Source organism: Malaclemys terrapin, chromosome 4 (assembly GCF_027887155.1).
Source record: "Malaclemys terrapin pileata isolate rMalTer1 chromosome 4, rMalTer1.hap1, whole genome shotgun sequence".
Classification (NCBI taxonomy): Eukaryota; Metazoa; Chordata; order Testudines; family Emydidae; genus Malaclemys; species Malaclemys terrapin.
The window spans coordinates 132,313,857-132,329,950 of NC_071508.1; the positions used below are offsets into that span (position 1 = coordinate 132,313,857).

General features: G+C 38.5%; 1 protein-coding gene across 7 annotated transcripts in view; it reads left to right on the forward strand.

Moving 5' to 3' along the window:
• The window catches only part of TRAF3 (TNF receptor associated factor 3), a 135,374-nt gene that overhangs the window by 82,379 nt on the left and 36,901 nt on the right, over positions 1-16,094 (forward strand). For 4 of the 7 annotated variants that reach the window (XM_054027876.1, XM_054027875.1, XM_054027870.1 and 1 more), the window contains exons 2-4: positions 8,239-8,494; positions 10,911-10,962; positions 15,325-15,429. In XM_054027876.1, coding sequence (XP_053883851.1) covers positions 8,256-8,494; positions 10,911-10,962; positions 15,325-15,429 — 396 coding nt within the window. In that variant the 5' untranslated portion in view covers positions 8,239-8,255. Of the gene's footprint in view, positions 1-1,332; positions 1,444-8,238; positions 8,495-10,910; positions 10,963-15,324; positions 15,430-16,094 lie in introns of all 7 variants that reach the window. The other 3 variants (XM_054027873.1, XM_054027874.1, XM_054027872.1) reach the window with 1 other exon arrangement.

The following is a 16,094-nucleotide window of genomic DNA, read 5'->3' on the forward strand; positions in this document are numbered from 1 at the left end:
TAAATAGAGAGGGGGGTAGGGGAGATTATGCTATAGTAGGGAAACTCTCCCACCAAAAACCTGTTGTTAGTTTAAAAAAAAAAACAGTGTATTTTTGTCTTAAAAACTGAACTTTTGTCTTTTTCCCACTAATACTTGGAATGCAAGGGTAGAGAAAATGCCCCTTTTCATTTATTTATATCTAGTTGTTAGTTAATGTGTAAGTACATTGACATATCTAATACAATTGTGTTAGTTGGGATGATAGCTTTGAAAAGAACATGCACTTTCAAAAATATATGTTTAGTATGAGATTCTGATCCACCTGGTGGAAAATATTTGAGGTTCTGTAAATGTTCTATCTTGCTAGAATAATGACCTCAGCTTGTTTAAAAGACTGTAAGTCATGCCATGGCAGTCGTTTGCTGCCGCTTGAATACTCTTACTGTTGTCCCTGGATTTAATTCCTGATTCTAATTTGTGTGTAATGTTTGCTTAAAGGTTTTTTTTAAACAAGAATTATGACCACCTCAGTGGAAGATCCTTTGGCTTTAGAACTCTTTTCCTCTGACGTGTCCATCATCGCCTAGATATATTTATGCTACAGTGCAAGATACTTACATTTTTCACTGTCTTTTTTCCACTAAATTGTGGGACTTCCAGTTGAATGTCATTTGGATGATGGGTAGGAATGGTGCATGGCAGAATCTTTTATTGTGTATGTTTTGTATTGGTGGTAGGATATCATAGGAATGGTCGTCTACAGTAAGAAATCTTTATAATAAAGAAATCCTCACTTATGCTTGAGGATTCTAGAAGGAAAACGCTAAGCAAAAGATATGTATTCTGCTGTATGTACTGGACCGATGAGAGTGGTGGAAGCATCTCTCTGAATGAAATTTCCTGTCACTTTTTCACTGTAATAAGTTGTAATTGATTATAATGCATATTCTGCCCTGCAGAGACCTCTGTTTGTAAAATATGTAGTCTCCTATTTAGGTTTGCTTCTGAAATTAAAGGTGGAAGAAAATGTGTGGTTCTATTTAATAAAAAGTGAATGAGGTGCCCTTAAATCCCTGTATAACAGGGAAATATGAAAAAACAAAAATAACTGATAAAATAAGGAATTCTGAAATTTAAGTTAGAAATGTCTTAGCTTGCTCATGGTAACCTTATACTGAAGCAATCTAAGAGTAATTCTTAAAGACTGATATGACTGACATCTGTCAACAAAATTAAAAGGCTAAAAACATCTAGCAATCTGATCATCTGAGATGATTCTGAAAAATAAACACAGTAAAAATTCTATTTTGATTTGAAGTTAAGCTGGTGTCTGTTCTGCTTATTTTGTAGATGAAGGGATCCACATCATTGTTTGAAAGGATACTGCTTCACTGTTCATTTTTCTGTTGTCTTTTGCTTCCTGTCCAAGCTTAGATGTCCTTTTCCTGTTTGGATATAGAGGTATGCTACTGTATTCTGTAGTTTTCAAACTGGGGTACATGAGCTCTTATCGGGGTATGTGAGAAAAATCCTGTAATGGCAGACAACGCATTTTATATAGTACAACTTAGCATCTAATCAACAACTAGAAACTTGTATGAGGGACTATTTTTATCCAAAATGAAAGTGTATATATAATAGAATTGTTGGCTATAATAATAATAGTATCCAGGACAACACATTCTAGGACTTGTATGTTGTGTTGTATCCTGTTATCCCTTACAGACCTTTTTATTTTTCTGTTTTCATATTTATATTATGACCCTATTTCATATGGGAGTACATAGTAGACTACGTTATTTGGAAAGGGCTAGGCAGCCTAAAAAGTTTGAAAACCACTGAAGAAATTGTATTCTGTTCCAAGCACAAATCTTAAGATTTTGATCAGATAACTTTTTCCTGCCTAAACAGTAACTAAATTAGTCTGTCTTCATTCATTCTCTTCTTTGGTAGTTTAATTATTTAACTGGAACTAATGTTTTTTTTTTATTTCTTCTACTTTTGTAACCATTTACAACTGATAGCAGGTTAGTTAAGAAAAATCATTCACATTTCCTTTAAATATTGGAAATATAACTATTCATATTTAGTGAAACTAATCATGGTTTCCTTATATAGTTTAGTAAGATGTTTGGTCATTACATGTACCTCCTGTTATAGTTTAAAAGGACATGAGTAATAAGACCAGGACTTTTAGATCTACATGTATCTGCAATATTCCTATTATTCACTGCATTCTGCAAATAATTGTATTCTTATACAGTGCCTAAAACACTGGCACCCCAATTTTTATTGAGGCCTTCAGGAGGTACCGTAATAGGATAATATTTTTGAGAGAGATTGTCATGGGTATACACTGTTTCTTGAATATTTTATGGTTAAGAGGCTCTGTATGTGAAGGATAAAGAAAATTATTAAAACTTAGTATTGATGTGAATGCAGAATGAATATTTCTACATTGAAAATATTTTTAATATTGCTAGAGGTGACGCACAAAAACATTTTGTATAGATTATTGCTGCATAGAAAGATTTGCCCCCCCCACCCCCCCCAAGAGGTCTGCATGTCTTAGTCTTGTCATAATTCTCAATATGGGTGTCTTAGCTCAAATGAGAATTACAGAATTGCCCATAGATATTGTTTTCCTCAAAGATTGAGGGTAAATTTGTTTGTAAATAACTGTACCTCCACTCAAACAACTGAGCTATTGTGAAAAGTACTTGATCATCTCTTCTGATCTTTTAAACAGATATTACTTTTATACCTTTTTTTTTTTTTGACTGTTAATATCTTTCGTTTTCGGGTGAGAACTGTTTTCCTTATTTTACCCATTTGTTCCTTGTTTGGGAATCCCCGTGCTTTCCAGCTCCTGGAACACACTTGTGTCAGCAGATAACTTTTGCTTCCAGTTTCTAATCTTTGGTGCTAATATAGGCTTGTAATTATAAAACTATATTTCTTTTGCATGTTCAGGAAGATAGTTCTGTTTGTTCTCTCCACTCATTTTCTTTTTCTTTCTTTTATTTTTTTTTCTTCATTTCAACAATCTGCAGTTCAACCCTTACACAAATAAGCATAAAGTCTGTGCTAGATGTTTGCTAGGGCAGCTTCAAATTAAGGACTCTGAAGCTGGCCCGATGATACACAGTATAGTTTTGAGCAATAAAATGGTATTGCTTAGCAATTAGCTTGGAGATAGAATCTCCTGAATTAGAGCATTAAATGATTAAAAGTTACTGATTGAAAGCTACACTCTAGCACATGCCTAAATTTTGTATACAAAGTGAGCCTTTATAGGTTGTCTACATGCTTTTTAAAAACTTAAGGTTAAACAACTCAAAATGTGTGAAGTTCAAGCAACAACAGAGTCTAGTTTTTCAGCACATTGAAGACACTGTAGCCCGTTTCATTATCTTCCTCCGAAGGCTTCATCTACATGTTGAATCAGAGAAGTGACAAGACAGAGCTTGGTGGAACACCACAAAGGAGAGCCCTCAAAGAGGAAGAGCAGTCTTCCATTTCTATGAGAGGAAAAAGCAGAACTATTTTAAGGCAATTACTTCCACCTCTGCCAAATCCAGCAGAGATGTAAATAGCACCTTGTAGTTGATTGTATGAAAGGTTACTGAAAAATGTAACACAGCTAGCAGAGACATCTGATATTGCTGTTTCCATACTTGTCCTGGTCTGAAACGTGATTGTCTGATGTTAAAAGAATGGAAAGTTTCTCCATTACTTATCTTCTTAAATATTTTCCCCAGAAAAGGGAAGTTAGAGGCTGGGTAATAGATAACGATGACACTTGTGTTAAGAAATGGTTTATTGAACAAGAACCATAGTATTGGATCTTTGAGGTTTTGTTGGCAGTTTGCTCTCCCTTTCGGAGACACTAATGATCCTCTCCAAAACTGAGCCCATGTGAGTCATCCAGCTGAGCTCAGCTATACATGCCAGACTGAGTACTTCATCTGGCATGGTGGTGTTTTTATTAATGATTTGACCTCACAATGAGTAGCATGAGTTGAAGTTCCAGGTTATTCTCTGCTGTTGTCCTAGTCGCTACCCCACAGGTCTTGGTACAAGCTACATTCACACAAATTTTAAAATATAGTTTAGCACCCTGGATTTATGTTATTGTTTAAGCTCAGCTGCTCAAAGGTTGGAGTCGTGTCTGCCCAGATCTTTACTCCTGACTTAAAATTTGATTTGCCCTTGTGAATTAAGTAAGAGCCTCCCACGCCTAAAGGTTTTATTTGTACATCACCTTTTCATGTTGATTTAGTATTATGATAGCTGCAAGTATCTGCAAAATGTAAAATCTGTGTTGGGGACAAAAATGAAAATCCTTATAGTATGGAACTTGCACCAGAATTCTAGTGAGTAAAATGGGATTAGTCCTAGAACGACTAGCGGCTCTGTTTTAATTTCTGAAAAATACTGTGCACAGGCATGCCACAGGATTCCAGTTTGTGTTTTCTAATGGAGATCTGCTATTGAGTCCTTAAGAATTTGTTCCTGAAACAGCTGTCACTTTAATTGAGTGATAAGGTGCACAGGAAAACTGAGATATCAGTTGTTGCTCTTAGCTTCGGGGGTTCTGTTTTCTGGAAGCCGGCTTCTTTGTACTGTGGGTGCAATAGTAACTTACCTAGATGGAACCTTGTGCCTGAAATTTACATCTTCTTTGAAAAATTTGCTTAGTGTATGTAAACTGAGTCCTTCCGTTAAAGTTCGCCCAAATGAAAAAAGGCACCATGATCTGTAGGGGTGTATATAAACAAAAATGTAGTGCCGAATTTTCAAAAGCTGAGATCTGTGTATTACCCACATTTGTGTTTACCTCTAATTGCATATGCACCTAGCTAATGCATATGAAGGTGAAAGTACCCCCATGCATGCAATTAGTCAGTTAGAGCACCTAATGTGAAGTATTCATATGAATTCCCTGCCCTTTTGAAATACAGTCCTTATAGTATAATAAAGTGCTTGTCAATGTGCTTTTAAATCCGTTCTGTGTTTATTACTGTAGTGCTTTGTGGATGGTTTCAACTGTTTTGCTTTGTAAGAATTTTCTAGTTTAGTGTGCTAGAGAAGAGAATTCTTCACCCAGTTGGCTACCAGATGCTGAACATTTTTTTTTTTTTTTTTTTTTTTTTTTTAAGCTTTTCATGTATGACAAACTTTTTTGAAAAAAGGCAAAAAATATCTCACTGTCAAGAGAGTTACCTAGCAAGATACTGTTTACTGGAATGTTACTGATAATTTTCTTTGAAGAGATGTCCAATATATGTCATTTCACAAAGTGGAGTCCTGTGGGGCCTTGTGTAGATATATCAGTATGAAGTCTCATTTGCCAGCTGACAATCCAGCCTTCAAGCAGATTCATATCTCTATGAAACTGTCACCTGCTGCTTGTTCTATGTTCAATATGCATTACCGGTTGAATCTTGAGTATTACCTCTTTTCCCCCCTTGTTGTGGCTAATTGCTCAGTTCTTGGTGAAGCAAAAGTACTATTTAGGTTTTAGAACATCTTCATTTAGTTTTATTTCTTCCCTTCATTGGGATACCATTTTTTGTGCATTAAACCCTGATTGCCTGTTCTCCATTGTTTTTCTTTACCATTCTACTGCTCCTGTTTGTAGAGCTCTGTTCTCCTGGGCCTCCTAACTGGTGGACTGCTTCTTCAGTATCAACTTTAGTGGCTCCTTTTCCCAACTCCTTCCCGCATTCAGATCTTTCTTTGGGCACTCTCCAGGGTTCAGCCCTCTCCTCTTTTTATCTCTTGGTGATCTCATCCTCTTGCATGGTTTCAGCAACCACCTCCAGACAGATAGGTCCTAAATTCACACTCATCTCACCTCCTTCTGTCCAGCAGTGCATCTTCAACTGTACTGCTCACTAATCAAAAAGAGACTCCAAAACTGAACTTCTTTCTCACCTTTAAAACTCTTCTATCCTTCTTGTCTCAGACTCTGAACCTCAGTTACCTCTGACTTTCTTCTTATTCTCATCCATATAACCACCCTCATGGAGTCCTGGCACTTTCCTTTTCAGTACCACTACAGTCTGCTCATTCTTCATTATGCCTGCTGCTGAAACCCTTGCCAGGCCTTGTTATTCTCTTGGCTTGATTACAGCCCTATTCACTATGTTGGGCAATCCAGGTTTGCTCTCCACAGAGTTCTGGTGCAAGTCTTCTAGTTCTCATCCAACACACACTGTCCCTCTTTCCTCCTTGATACCTCTTCAAATCATGTTTTACCAAGACACCGGGCCTCTGATCTCTGAAGAACACTTCAGTGCAGCAGACTTGGTCGGGTTTCTTTATACTCCAGTTATTCTAGAAACTAGTATTTGAATAAGAGCTCTTTCTCCCATACCATGCAATCTACTGCTTAATTCTGCAATTAAATTATATGTAGGTGTTTGCTGCTGCACTGTTGCCAGGTGAATTGTGAGGTTGTAAATTCAAAAATGGACTACAAGGAACCTTTGTTTAATCACAAATATAAATATCATATTTAACAAAAGGAACTAGGAAATCATAAATAGCACGTGCAGGTATAAAGTAAATTTTGTTTTTATGGGGTTGTTTGCAGTGTGGTATATTTTAAATTGAAGGTATATTACTGCCATTGTAGTTGGTGGAGATACACTAGTGTATAAGAGGAGAATTGGGCCCCTTTCAATTTAAGGAAGGTGAAATACATGAGTAACCACAAGGGTTCATTTCTAATAGAAGTGGTTAGGAGATACCCATGTACTTTTACCAAAAGTTCATTCATATTTCAGATACTAGTTACCCTCTGATTCTGCATGGTAGAAAGATTCCATGTTGATAACCATGTATACATCATTCCTATAAATAAGCAGGTTCTCTTTAACGCCCAGTTACGCTATTTCCTGTATTTGCCTAGGTCCTCCATTAACATCTCTTGATTTTTGGTGCACAAGATAGGTTGGGAAACTATATTTAAAGCATTTTTAAATTGAATAAATATATTCTCCATTCAGTTGTTCTGCCAATTCTTCGTACGTTGACCTTAAAGTATCACAATCTCTGCCATAATAGATACAGTAATTCAGTCTTCAACTGTGTTAATTCTTTCCTGAACAGGCCAATTGTGCTGCATTCCGCTACATTAACAGAGCAGTCATGTTATGTGGACCTGTTTCCTCTGGGGAGTGGACTTGTACCACCTGATCTCTTTCCCTTGGAAATGCAGGTTGAAAAGCTTGGATGGTGTTTGAGATAATAAAAATATGGATTTTCACCTGTATTCAGACAAATTCAGGCTTGCACTGTGCCAGTGCCCCAGGCCTAAGGGCTTGGCTACGCTGGCGCTTTACAGCGCTGCAACTTTCTTGCTCAGGGGTGTGAAAAAACACCGCCCTGAGCGCAGCAAGTTACAGCGCTGGAAGCCATGATCCCAGCGCTGTAAATTAATCCCCTCGTGGAGGTGGAGTATCTGCAGCGCTGGGAGAGCTCTCTCCCAGCACTCATGCGTGACCACATTCGCACTTCAAAGCGCTGCCGCGGGAGCGCTCCCGTGGCAGTGCTTTGAGGTTTTGAGTGTAGCCATGGCCTAAAATGCAACAGAAAAGCCAGAACAGTGGAGGAGTCCATTCCATGAGCCCTGTGCTGTGTGATGCAGAGCTCTGCTGTGATCTGGTGCTGCTCATCAGAGAGGAGTAATGTTGATGAGCCAAGGGTGTGGCCAAGTGGTTCTATGCACATTGTGGATCCACTGTTCCCAAACTCCTACACTGAGGGCAGAGGCAGACTGCATCTGCTGCTTCTTGCCGCAGCCAGTAGTGGTGCTTGTGGCCTAGCAGTGCAGGTACTGGGGGCATTTCTGGCAGAATGAAAGGAGGAATGTGTGTCTTTCACTACTCCCTCTGCACAAATCCCAGCGTGTTTTCCACAGGTAATTAAGGTTTTGCTCACAAGACCAGTATTTGGCTCTTAGCCTTTTAGAGCCCTTGAAAAAGGAACAATATTTTTACAAATTTACCACATTTTAATATTTTATGCAAATATGCTAACTTTGCCTATCTATGTTCATATGTGCACCTGCATTTTTATATTTGTGTATGTAAATGTGTATAGGGAAACTAATCATTTTTTTACAGCTATTACAAATGTTTGTAGAAAGATGAAAGTATGTGTATGCCTATATGCACTGATGAGTTATTGTTAGAGCTGTAGAGCGCTATGCCTTATGCTTTTTTTTTTTTTTTTTTTCTTTCACAGAAATTATCTATTACAATATGGACACCAGTAAAAAGACAGAACCCCCTGTGTCTGTAGAAATGGTACAACAAAGGGCGAACCCTGATCACACTCCAGGATCAATTTATGTTCCAGAACAAGGCGGTTACAAAGAGAAATTTGTAAACACAGTGGAGGACAAATATAAATGTGAAAAGTGTCATCTCATATTGTGCAATCCTAAACAGACGGAATGTGGCCACAGATTCTGTGAAACCTGCATTAATGCATTGTTAAGGTACGTGTTTCTTACTGTGTTAAAAATGTTAATACGATTGAAAATTCAGGTTAAACAAATGTCTTTTTTTTCCATCTTGTCTTGCATGTAAATTTTTTTTTAGCAATTAAAGATTATAGGGCCTGAGAGAGAGTGCAAAATAACAAATTAATTTAATAGTTTATTTTTTCATAAGAATGCTGAGTTATGCAACTATTCATGGTAACATGAGAATAAAAATGCAGCTGTTATTTTTAAAAGTAAAAATCTAGCTTTTTAGTAATACCTGACAATTTAAATATGTTTCATTTGCATCTCATCTCTGATACGTTGGTGCTGATGGTATTCGGTACACGTTAGTTCGAGTTTTGAAATAACGATAAATGCATAGCACTTAGCATGTTCAAAATATTGCACAAACTTTAATCTGAGCAGCATACCTGTGGGGTAGATATTTAGTAATATCCTCTTTTTATTGATGGGAAACTTGCAGCAGAGGAAAGAAGTGAGTTGCCCCAGGCCACCCCCTTCACCAGGAATGGAGCGGAAATAGAATTTGGGAGTTTTCTTCCCTCTACTTATTCCCCATAACTATTCTGGCTCGGTGTGTGCAACAGACTATATTTCATTGTGGAAATATAGCATTATTTCAGAGGTTGAGTGTGCAGGGCTAATGGGGTTAGATACATTTAAGTAAGAAATCCTTTTCTCTCTCCTATTCAGTGCATCAAATTTATAATAGGAAAAAGAGTTGTTGTGATACATATATTATTTTCTGATAAATTGCTGTTTGTGCTAAGAAATCTAGTAATTTTTCTGAATATACATTTTTAGGAAGCAGTCGTCTGTGGTTAATAACAGATATTAGTTACAAATATTTCACATCCACTGTCAACATACAGTTAAGTATACACTGATTATATGCTAGTGAGCTGTGCACTCTCAGGGTCATCTGAGGAGACACTTCAGTGAAGCTATCTTCTCAGTATGCAGCAGTCGTTTAAAAGAGCAAATAGGATGCTTGAGTGCATTCAATAAAAGCTAGAAAATGATGACCTTGTATCACACAGTATATAGCCTCATGTGGAATACCGTCTCCAATTTTGTTCACCTCACCTTAAGAAAAATATTGACGATATTGAAGCTGTGAGGCAATGAAGATACTCAGAAGCATGTTGAGATTTACCATGTGCAATTACAAGGAGTAGGATTAGTTAATTGGGACGGGGTGGGATTTGATTGGAATATTCAACCTGAATGACAGCAACAGTTGATCAGTCATTCCTTTAGCGACCCACAATATTATTAACAGCAATAACTTATTTATACTGTACAAGTCACTTTATAAAAATAGAATAATTTACCTGTTCTACAAGAGATTACAATCCAAGCACAAATAAAGCAACTGTACAAATAAGGGATGGAATAGGGATTAATAATCGAGGGAAAATTACTGGGAGAATGTGTGTGTGGGGGGAAGAGGGGCATGAGGTAAATTTAGGTTTCCTTTAAATAATATTTCATGGCCTATATAATCATGCTGTAGAATTTACTGACATAGGAGATTGAGTCAAATTATGCCTGGATTTTTAAAAAGAGCTAGGTATGTAATAGACACTAATAATCGTTTTGTCTATGCATGCTGAAATACTGAGAGGTAACCAGAGCTGCTGGATCAGGCGTGCTGTAAAACAGGGCTTTGGAGCGGAGCCCGGAGCTGGAGCGCGGAGCAGCTCCGGAGCAGTGGAGCTGCAGGTTTTTGCCTGGAGCGGAGCCGGAGCACAGCCCCAAAGCCCTGCTGTAGAAGTTAAGAATGGATGTTATTTTTTCCATGTAAAGCATTGAACAATTGGCTGGAAGCATTATGGTGGTGGTTGTTTTCTTTTTTCCTTCCTTTGGAATGCCAGGTACAGTCCCCCAGGCTGAATGGACCAATGGTTTCATCCATTGTGGCAGTTCATATTGTTCCCATAATTTATGGTGTATAAACGCATCTAAATTGATCTTTGTATCTTATGAAGAAATAAGTAGATGTTTAAAATGACTATATTCAAGACTATCACAACAAGAAAGAAGAAAAATCCTGGCAAAGGAAGTCTGTACTTCATTTTATGCTGCTATTAAATACAGTTTTTTTAATAGTTAAAAAAGAATTCCATTGTAAGTGGAAGTTGAATTCAACTATTTAAGAGAATTTGAAAATTGAGTAAAGGATTATTTTATATTTTGTTTTCTTTAATGTTAGCAGTATTTGTTCCATTTGATTCTATACTAACTTTCATTGAGCTATACTTTCTTAATCATTAATATTTTTAAATACTTTGAGCAATTATAATTAAACAAGATGCCTTTGATTTACTAGCACCAATCTAAAATCTGATAAATACAGAAAATTCAAAGTGGGATAGAAAATAATTTGTCTATTTTTTCTCTCCAGTTCTTCTAATCCAAAATGTACAGCGTGTCAAGAGAACATAGTTAAAGATAAGGTATTGTTGTTAAAATAGTCTCTTATTCCTAATATTCAATTGCTATGATTTATTTAAAATGTGTTTTTTCTACTTTGCAGAAATCTTTTTTTTTTTTTTTAAAGCGCTATAATGCTCTGTCTTGGGGAAAAAAAATTATTGTACAACTTGAGCCTCGTATGTCTTACAGCATGCAAAAGTAGTAACCATACAGGATTGGAAGCCTTTACGCTGGTTGATCCTGGAGCCTCTGCCATTCGATCATGATCTCCAGGCAGCTAAAAGTTGTCTCCGATCCTGACCGAATGGCCCCGAGTTCCTCCGAGCTCACCCGAGTGCCACTCCAGGTGAATCAGTCGAGGAGCTGATCTTGGTCTGGCGCAGCGGGGCTCAGGCCCGCCGTGGCCCCACACCGCTCCCAGAAGTGACTGGCTGCTGGCACGTCTCTGCAGCCCCTGGAGGGGAGGGGGGCAGCGGGTCTCCATGTGCTGCCCGCACTCGCAAGCACTGCCCTTGCAGCTCTTATTGGCTGGGAACCGAGCTGCAGAGATGGTGCTGGGGGCGGGGACAGCACACAGAGCCACCTCCCCCGCACCCCGCCCCGGGGCTGCAGAGATGTGCCAGCAGCCAGTTGCTTCTGGGAGCAGCATGGGGCCAAAGCAGGCAGGAAGCCTGCCTGAGCCCCGCTGCACCACCTACCAGGAGTTGTCTGTGGTAAGCATCTCCCGGCCAGAGCCTGCACCTCGCACCCCCTCCCACGCCCCTGCCCCAGCCCAGAGCCCCCTCCCGCATCCAAACTCCTTCCCACACCCCTCACCCCCTTTTGCACCCCAACACTCTGCCCTAGCCTGGTGTCCCCTCCTGCACCCAAACACTCTCCCAGAGCTTGCACCCCTCACTCCTGCATCCCAACCCCCTGCCCCAGGCTCAACCAATGCATACCCCACAATTGAGAATGTTACACTGATTTATGACAATCCCTGAAGGATTTGGGATCTGTAAACCACAAATGACGCAAGTAAAAAGTAAAACTCATGAAATGTCCAGTGGATTCTATGAGATTAGGTGCAGTGTGACCATATGGCCCCTGCACCCAAACTTCCTCCCAGAACGTACCCCCCTCATTCCTGCACTCCAACCCCCTCCCCCAGGCTCAGCCAAGAGCCCCTCCCACACTCTGAATCCCTCGGCCCTAGCCCAGAGCCTACGCTCCCTTCCGCACCCCTGCCCCAGCCTGGTGAAAGTGAGTGAGGGTGGGGGATAGCGAGTGACAGAGGGAGCGGGTAATGGAGTGAATGGGATGGCGCCTTGGGGAAAGGGGTGGGGTAGATCCTGGATTGATTTTAAATTAAAAAAGTGATCTTGTGCGTAAAAAGGTTGGAGACCACTGCTTTACGTGCACAGTTAAGAAGGTTATTTCATTGAGATCCTTTTTTCCATTTTTTCACCCACACTTTAAACAGGGTATTGACTACGTAATGTTTCATCAGTGTAAAAGAAAGTTCTTTTTGAATAGTAATTACCGTTTATTCAGTTCTGACACCTTGATTATCAAAGCTTTGAGATGAGTTCTATACTGATGTAGGTACTCCCTTACTCTCAAGAGAGAGATGTTGGATATATCAATCTCTCCATAGCCTTTTCACAAAATTGTTCTCTTCCAGGATGCAGAGAGCTCTGCAGCGTGCTGTGTTGTAGACAGTGTAGCTAGCTATACAGGGTATCTTCCTATCACTGCGACCCCTTAGTAGAAACACATCTGTTGCACTTAGGTTTAGGTCTTCCGCAGTGGCTTTCCTCCCATTTAATGACATCTATATCCAATTTCCTGTATCTATAAGTTAAATCAGATTTTTATTTTTTATTTTAAAAATAGCTTTTGTGCCAGACTCTGTTCATCTTGTTACCTCATCCCTACAGTCATTTTGTTTTGTGTACCATAGAGATTGAGGTGTCTGGGGCAGGGATTGTCATCTGTTGTTACTTCTCCGAACAGTGCCAAGCACAATGGAGCCCTGATGTGGTTGCAGTGCTGGGGTTCCTAGTTGCTGCTATCAAGCAGATAATTTATAATAATAATAAAAATGTCCAGCCAGGTCATCACCTTAATGTAACATTCCCCCTTACCACTCCCACCTAAAAAACCCCAGACAGACAGACACCTGGCTATATATGCTGGGAAACCTCACATACCTTCAACTTTTCCTACCAGCACAGGGGGAGGAAACTAAGGAGAACGTGGATTATTGAACACATACCAGACTTACTGTGCAAGTCATGACTATTTTCTGTAAAACTGAAATTCCACACGAACTTCTGCTTTCACAAAATGGAACGGCCCAAAGGTTTTACAGAACTGTTGAAACACCTTGTAAAATTATTCAAAAATCTCTTTCCATTATCTTTATTATGATATGCAAAACTGCAGCCTCTTTAAATTGTTTATGAATTATTTTGGAAAAAAATTACAAAAATCCATGTTACTTAGATTTGTGTGAGGAAAAAGTGCCAGCTCATTAAACTTAACCCGGTGTCCGAAAAGCATACAAAAATCTTTCTGCTTCACCCTATCGCAGTGAAGATTCTGTGATCCGAATTTTGCTTTAATTTTATTACTGTTGCAGTAGGCAAAATAATTCTCATGCAACTACAGTAGAACGTCAAAGTTACAAACACCTCGGGAATGGAGGTTGTTCATAACCCTGAAATGTTCAGAACTCTGAACAAAAACGTTATGGTTGCTCTTTCAAAAGTTTACAACTGAACATTGACTCAATGCAGCTTTGAAACTTTACTATGCAGAAGAAAAGTGCAGCTTTCCCTTTATATTTTTAGTAGTTTACATTTAACAGAGCACTGTACTGTATTTTCTTTTTTTTTTTTTTTTTCTGGTTTTCTCTCTGCTGCTGCTTGATTGCATACTTCCAGTTCCAAATAAGGGGTGTGATTGACTGGTCAGTTCATAATTCTGGTAACTCTGAAGTTCTACTATTGTATGTTATCTCTGCAGTACTGACAGCATTATAAGCTTGCTTTCCCAGTAAAGTAGCCAGAGGTGTTGGCAAACTGCAACTGACTAAAAGATTGTACTCTTTCCTATTGGACGCAGAACTAACCATAATTATCCATGTATTCATGATCTCCAGACCTGCTGTATTGCAACTTGTATCTAGGAATGAAGCCACACCCAGTTTTCTTTTCTTTTTTAAAAATAGTATCCATAGCATACAGTGTAGCAACCTCTCGTATTAATTCAGATTGCTGGGAGCATGTTATTCTGCTGTTTTCTTTCTGCCCGGTCTTCCAAGTGAATACAGAGTTCACTTCACTGTCTCTGTATTGATGTTCCAAGCCCTTGATGGAATTGTTCCTGATAGCTGAGATGTCACCTCTCCCTCCACGACCCCAAACAACAGCTATATTCCACTGGGAATATGAAACTGTTGCCCAATAAGTAGAGGCTTGCAAGATACTGACCTTTCACAGGAGCCAGCCTAAGCTGTGGAACTCCTACCTGTAAAAGATAGGAAAACCACTGACATCGCTGGGTTAAGAACTAAATGCAAAAGTCATCTCTTTAACAAAGTCCATGTACTCATATATATGGACACACTAATGAAGCTATATCTTCAATAGAATAGGAAGGAAGAAAAAAAGAATAGGAAGGAAGAAAAAGAATAGTGTTCATTTGGATAGTATGGTTTAGGAACATATAAATATCTAAATAGATAAGTACCTGTCTGATTATTGCTGTTCTCTCTTCAGTTTTCTACAACTCAGTTCAATCCTTTGTGGTCTTTCTAACTGGGAACTATTTACTCGCCGTCTTGGTATATCTATTTTTATTGCTGGGCATTCTGTGCTCTGATGTATGCTTTGTTACTACATATAGGATGCTCTTTTTTTATTCTGTGTTAATCACTCTGTTCTTTCCTCATTTGCGAAAATTTGTTTTACCCTTAGTCTTTCCCCCAGCCACGAGTGACTTCTGTAGGTGAGAGAGACAAACTTTCGAGCTTACACAGAGCTCTTGTCTCTCTCACCAACAGAAATTGGTCCAATGTGAGAAACAATCAGAAAAATATTTAAAATTCAAAAAGTGGAAGTGTGGGAAGGCTTTCAGTCCTCTTCATATACCAGAAAGTATAATAATAAAAAAAGAGGCAGGCTCTATTTGTTTTTTCTTTGTTAGGCTGCCTCTCAGTCTGTGAATTGTGTGGATTTTTTTTCTGGTTTCCAGTGTCAGTCAGCTCCCTGCACTCAAAGCCTGAATGAACTAATATTGCTATTTTGGGATTGTTTTAAAAAGTATTTTTACTTTATTTGAAGTTATGTTCTTCAACTGTTTTTAAATCTCTAAAACAAAGTGGCTTCAAATTTCAGGTATTTAAGGATAACTGCTGTAGGAGAGAGCTTCTTGCCCTTCAGATATATTGCAGAAATGAAAACAAAGGCTGCAATGAACTACTAACACTGGCACAATTACTGGTAAGTACTGTGATGCCATCACAAGCTTTCTTTCAAATTAAAGAATGGGAAAATCTACAGAATTCAATTTTAATCCACCTAGTTCCTGATTAATCAGTGATGTGAGCTAATCTGACTGTTTATAGAAGTGATCATAAATAGTTTTTTTGAAACTCTACTTTTAATTGATCCATAAATAATCTTAGTCATAGACCAAAATTTTTGGTTTGAGGTGCCTAAAAATCCTTCAGTAGGAGTCCTGTGTTCTTAGTATCTATGAAAATCAGGCTACTTATTTAGGTGCCTAAACTTTAGTCTCTCCATTTGGAAAAGTTTTTGGCTATAAAGTTTAGACTTTAAGAACAAATCTTAGATGCTCATTTGGAAAACCTGTACATGCAGTTGCTTTGCAGATCGGGAAGGCTGATATGTAAGTGGTTTTTCACTACGCTATTTTTTTTGCTATTTCACATACTTTCTTTTTTAGTTTGAATTCCTTTTTGATATTTCATTGTTACCAGTTTTGGGCCTCTAATATGAAGGTTTTTCCACTTACACTTGAAATTGTGACGCTTCTGGTACTACTGAATATCTAAGATAATCTGAAATTTTGGCTCTTCAAGACATAATATAGCAGTCATCTGAGTGTCAGATTCTAACTTCAGAAATATGTATCTCAGTAAATC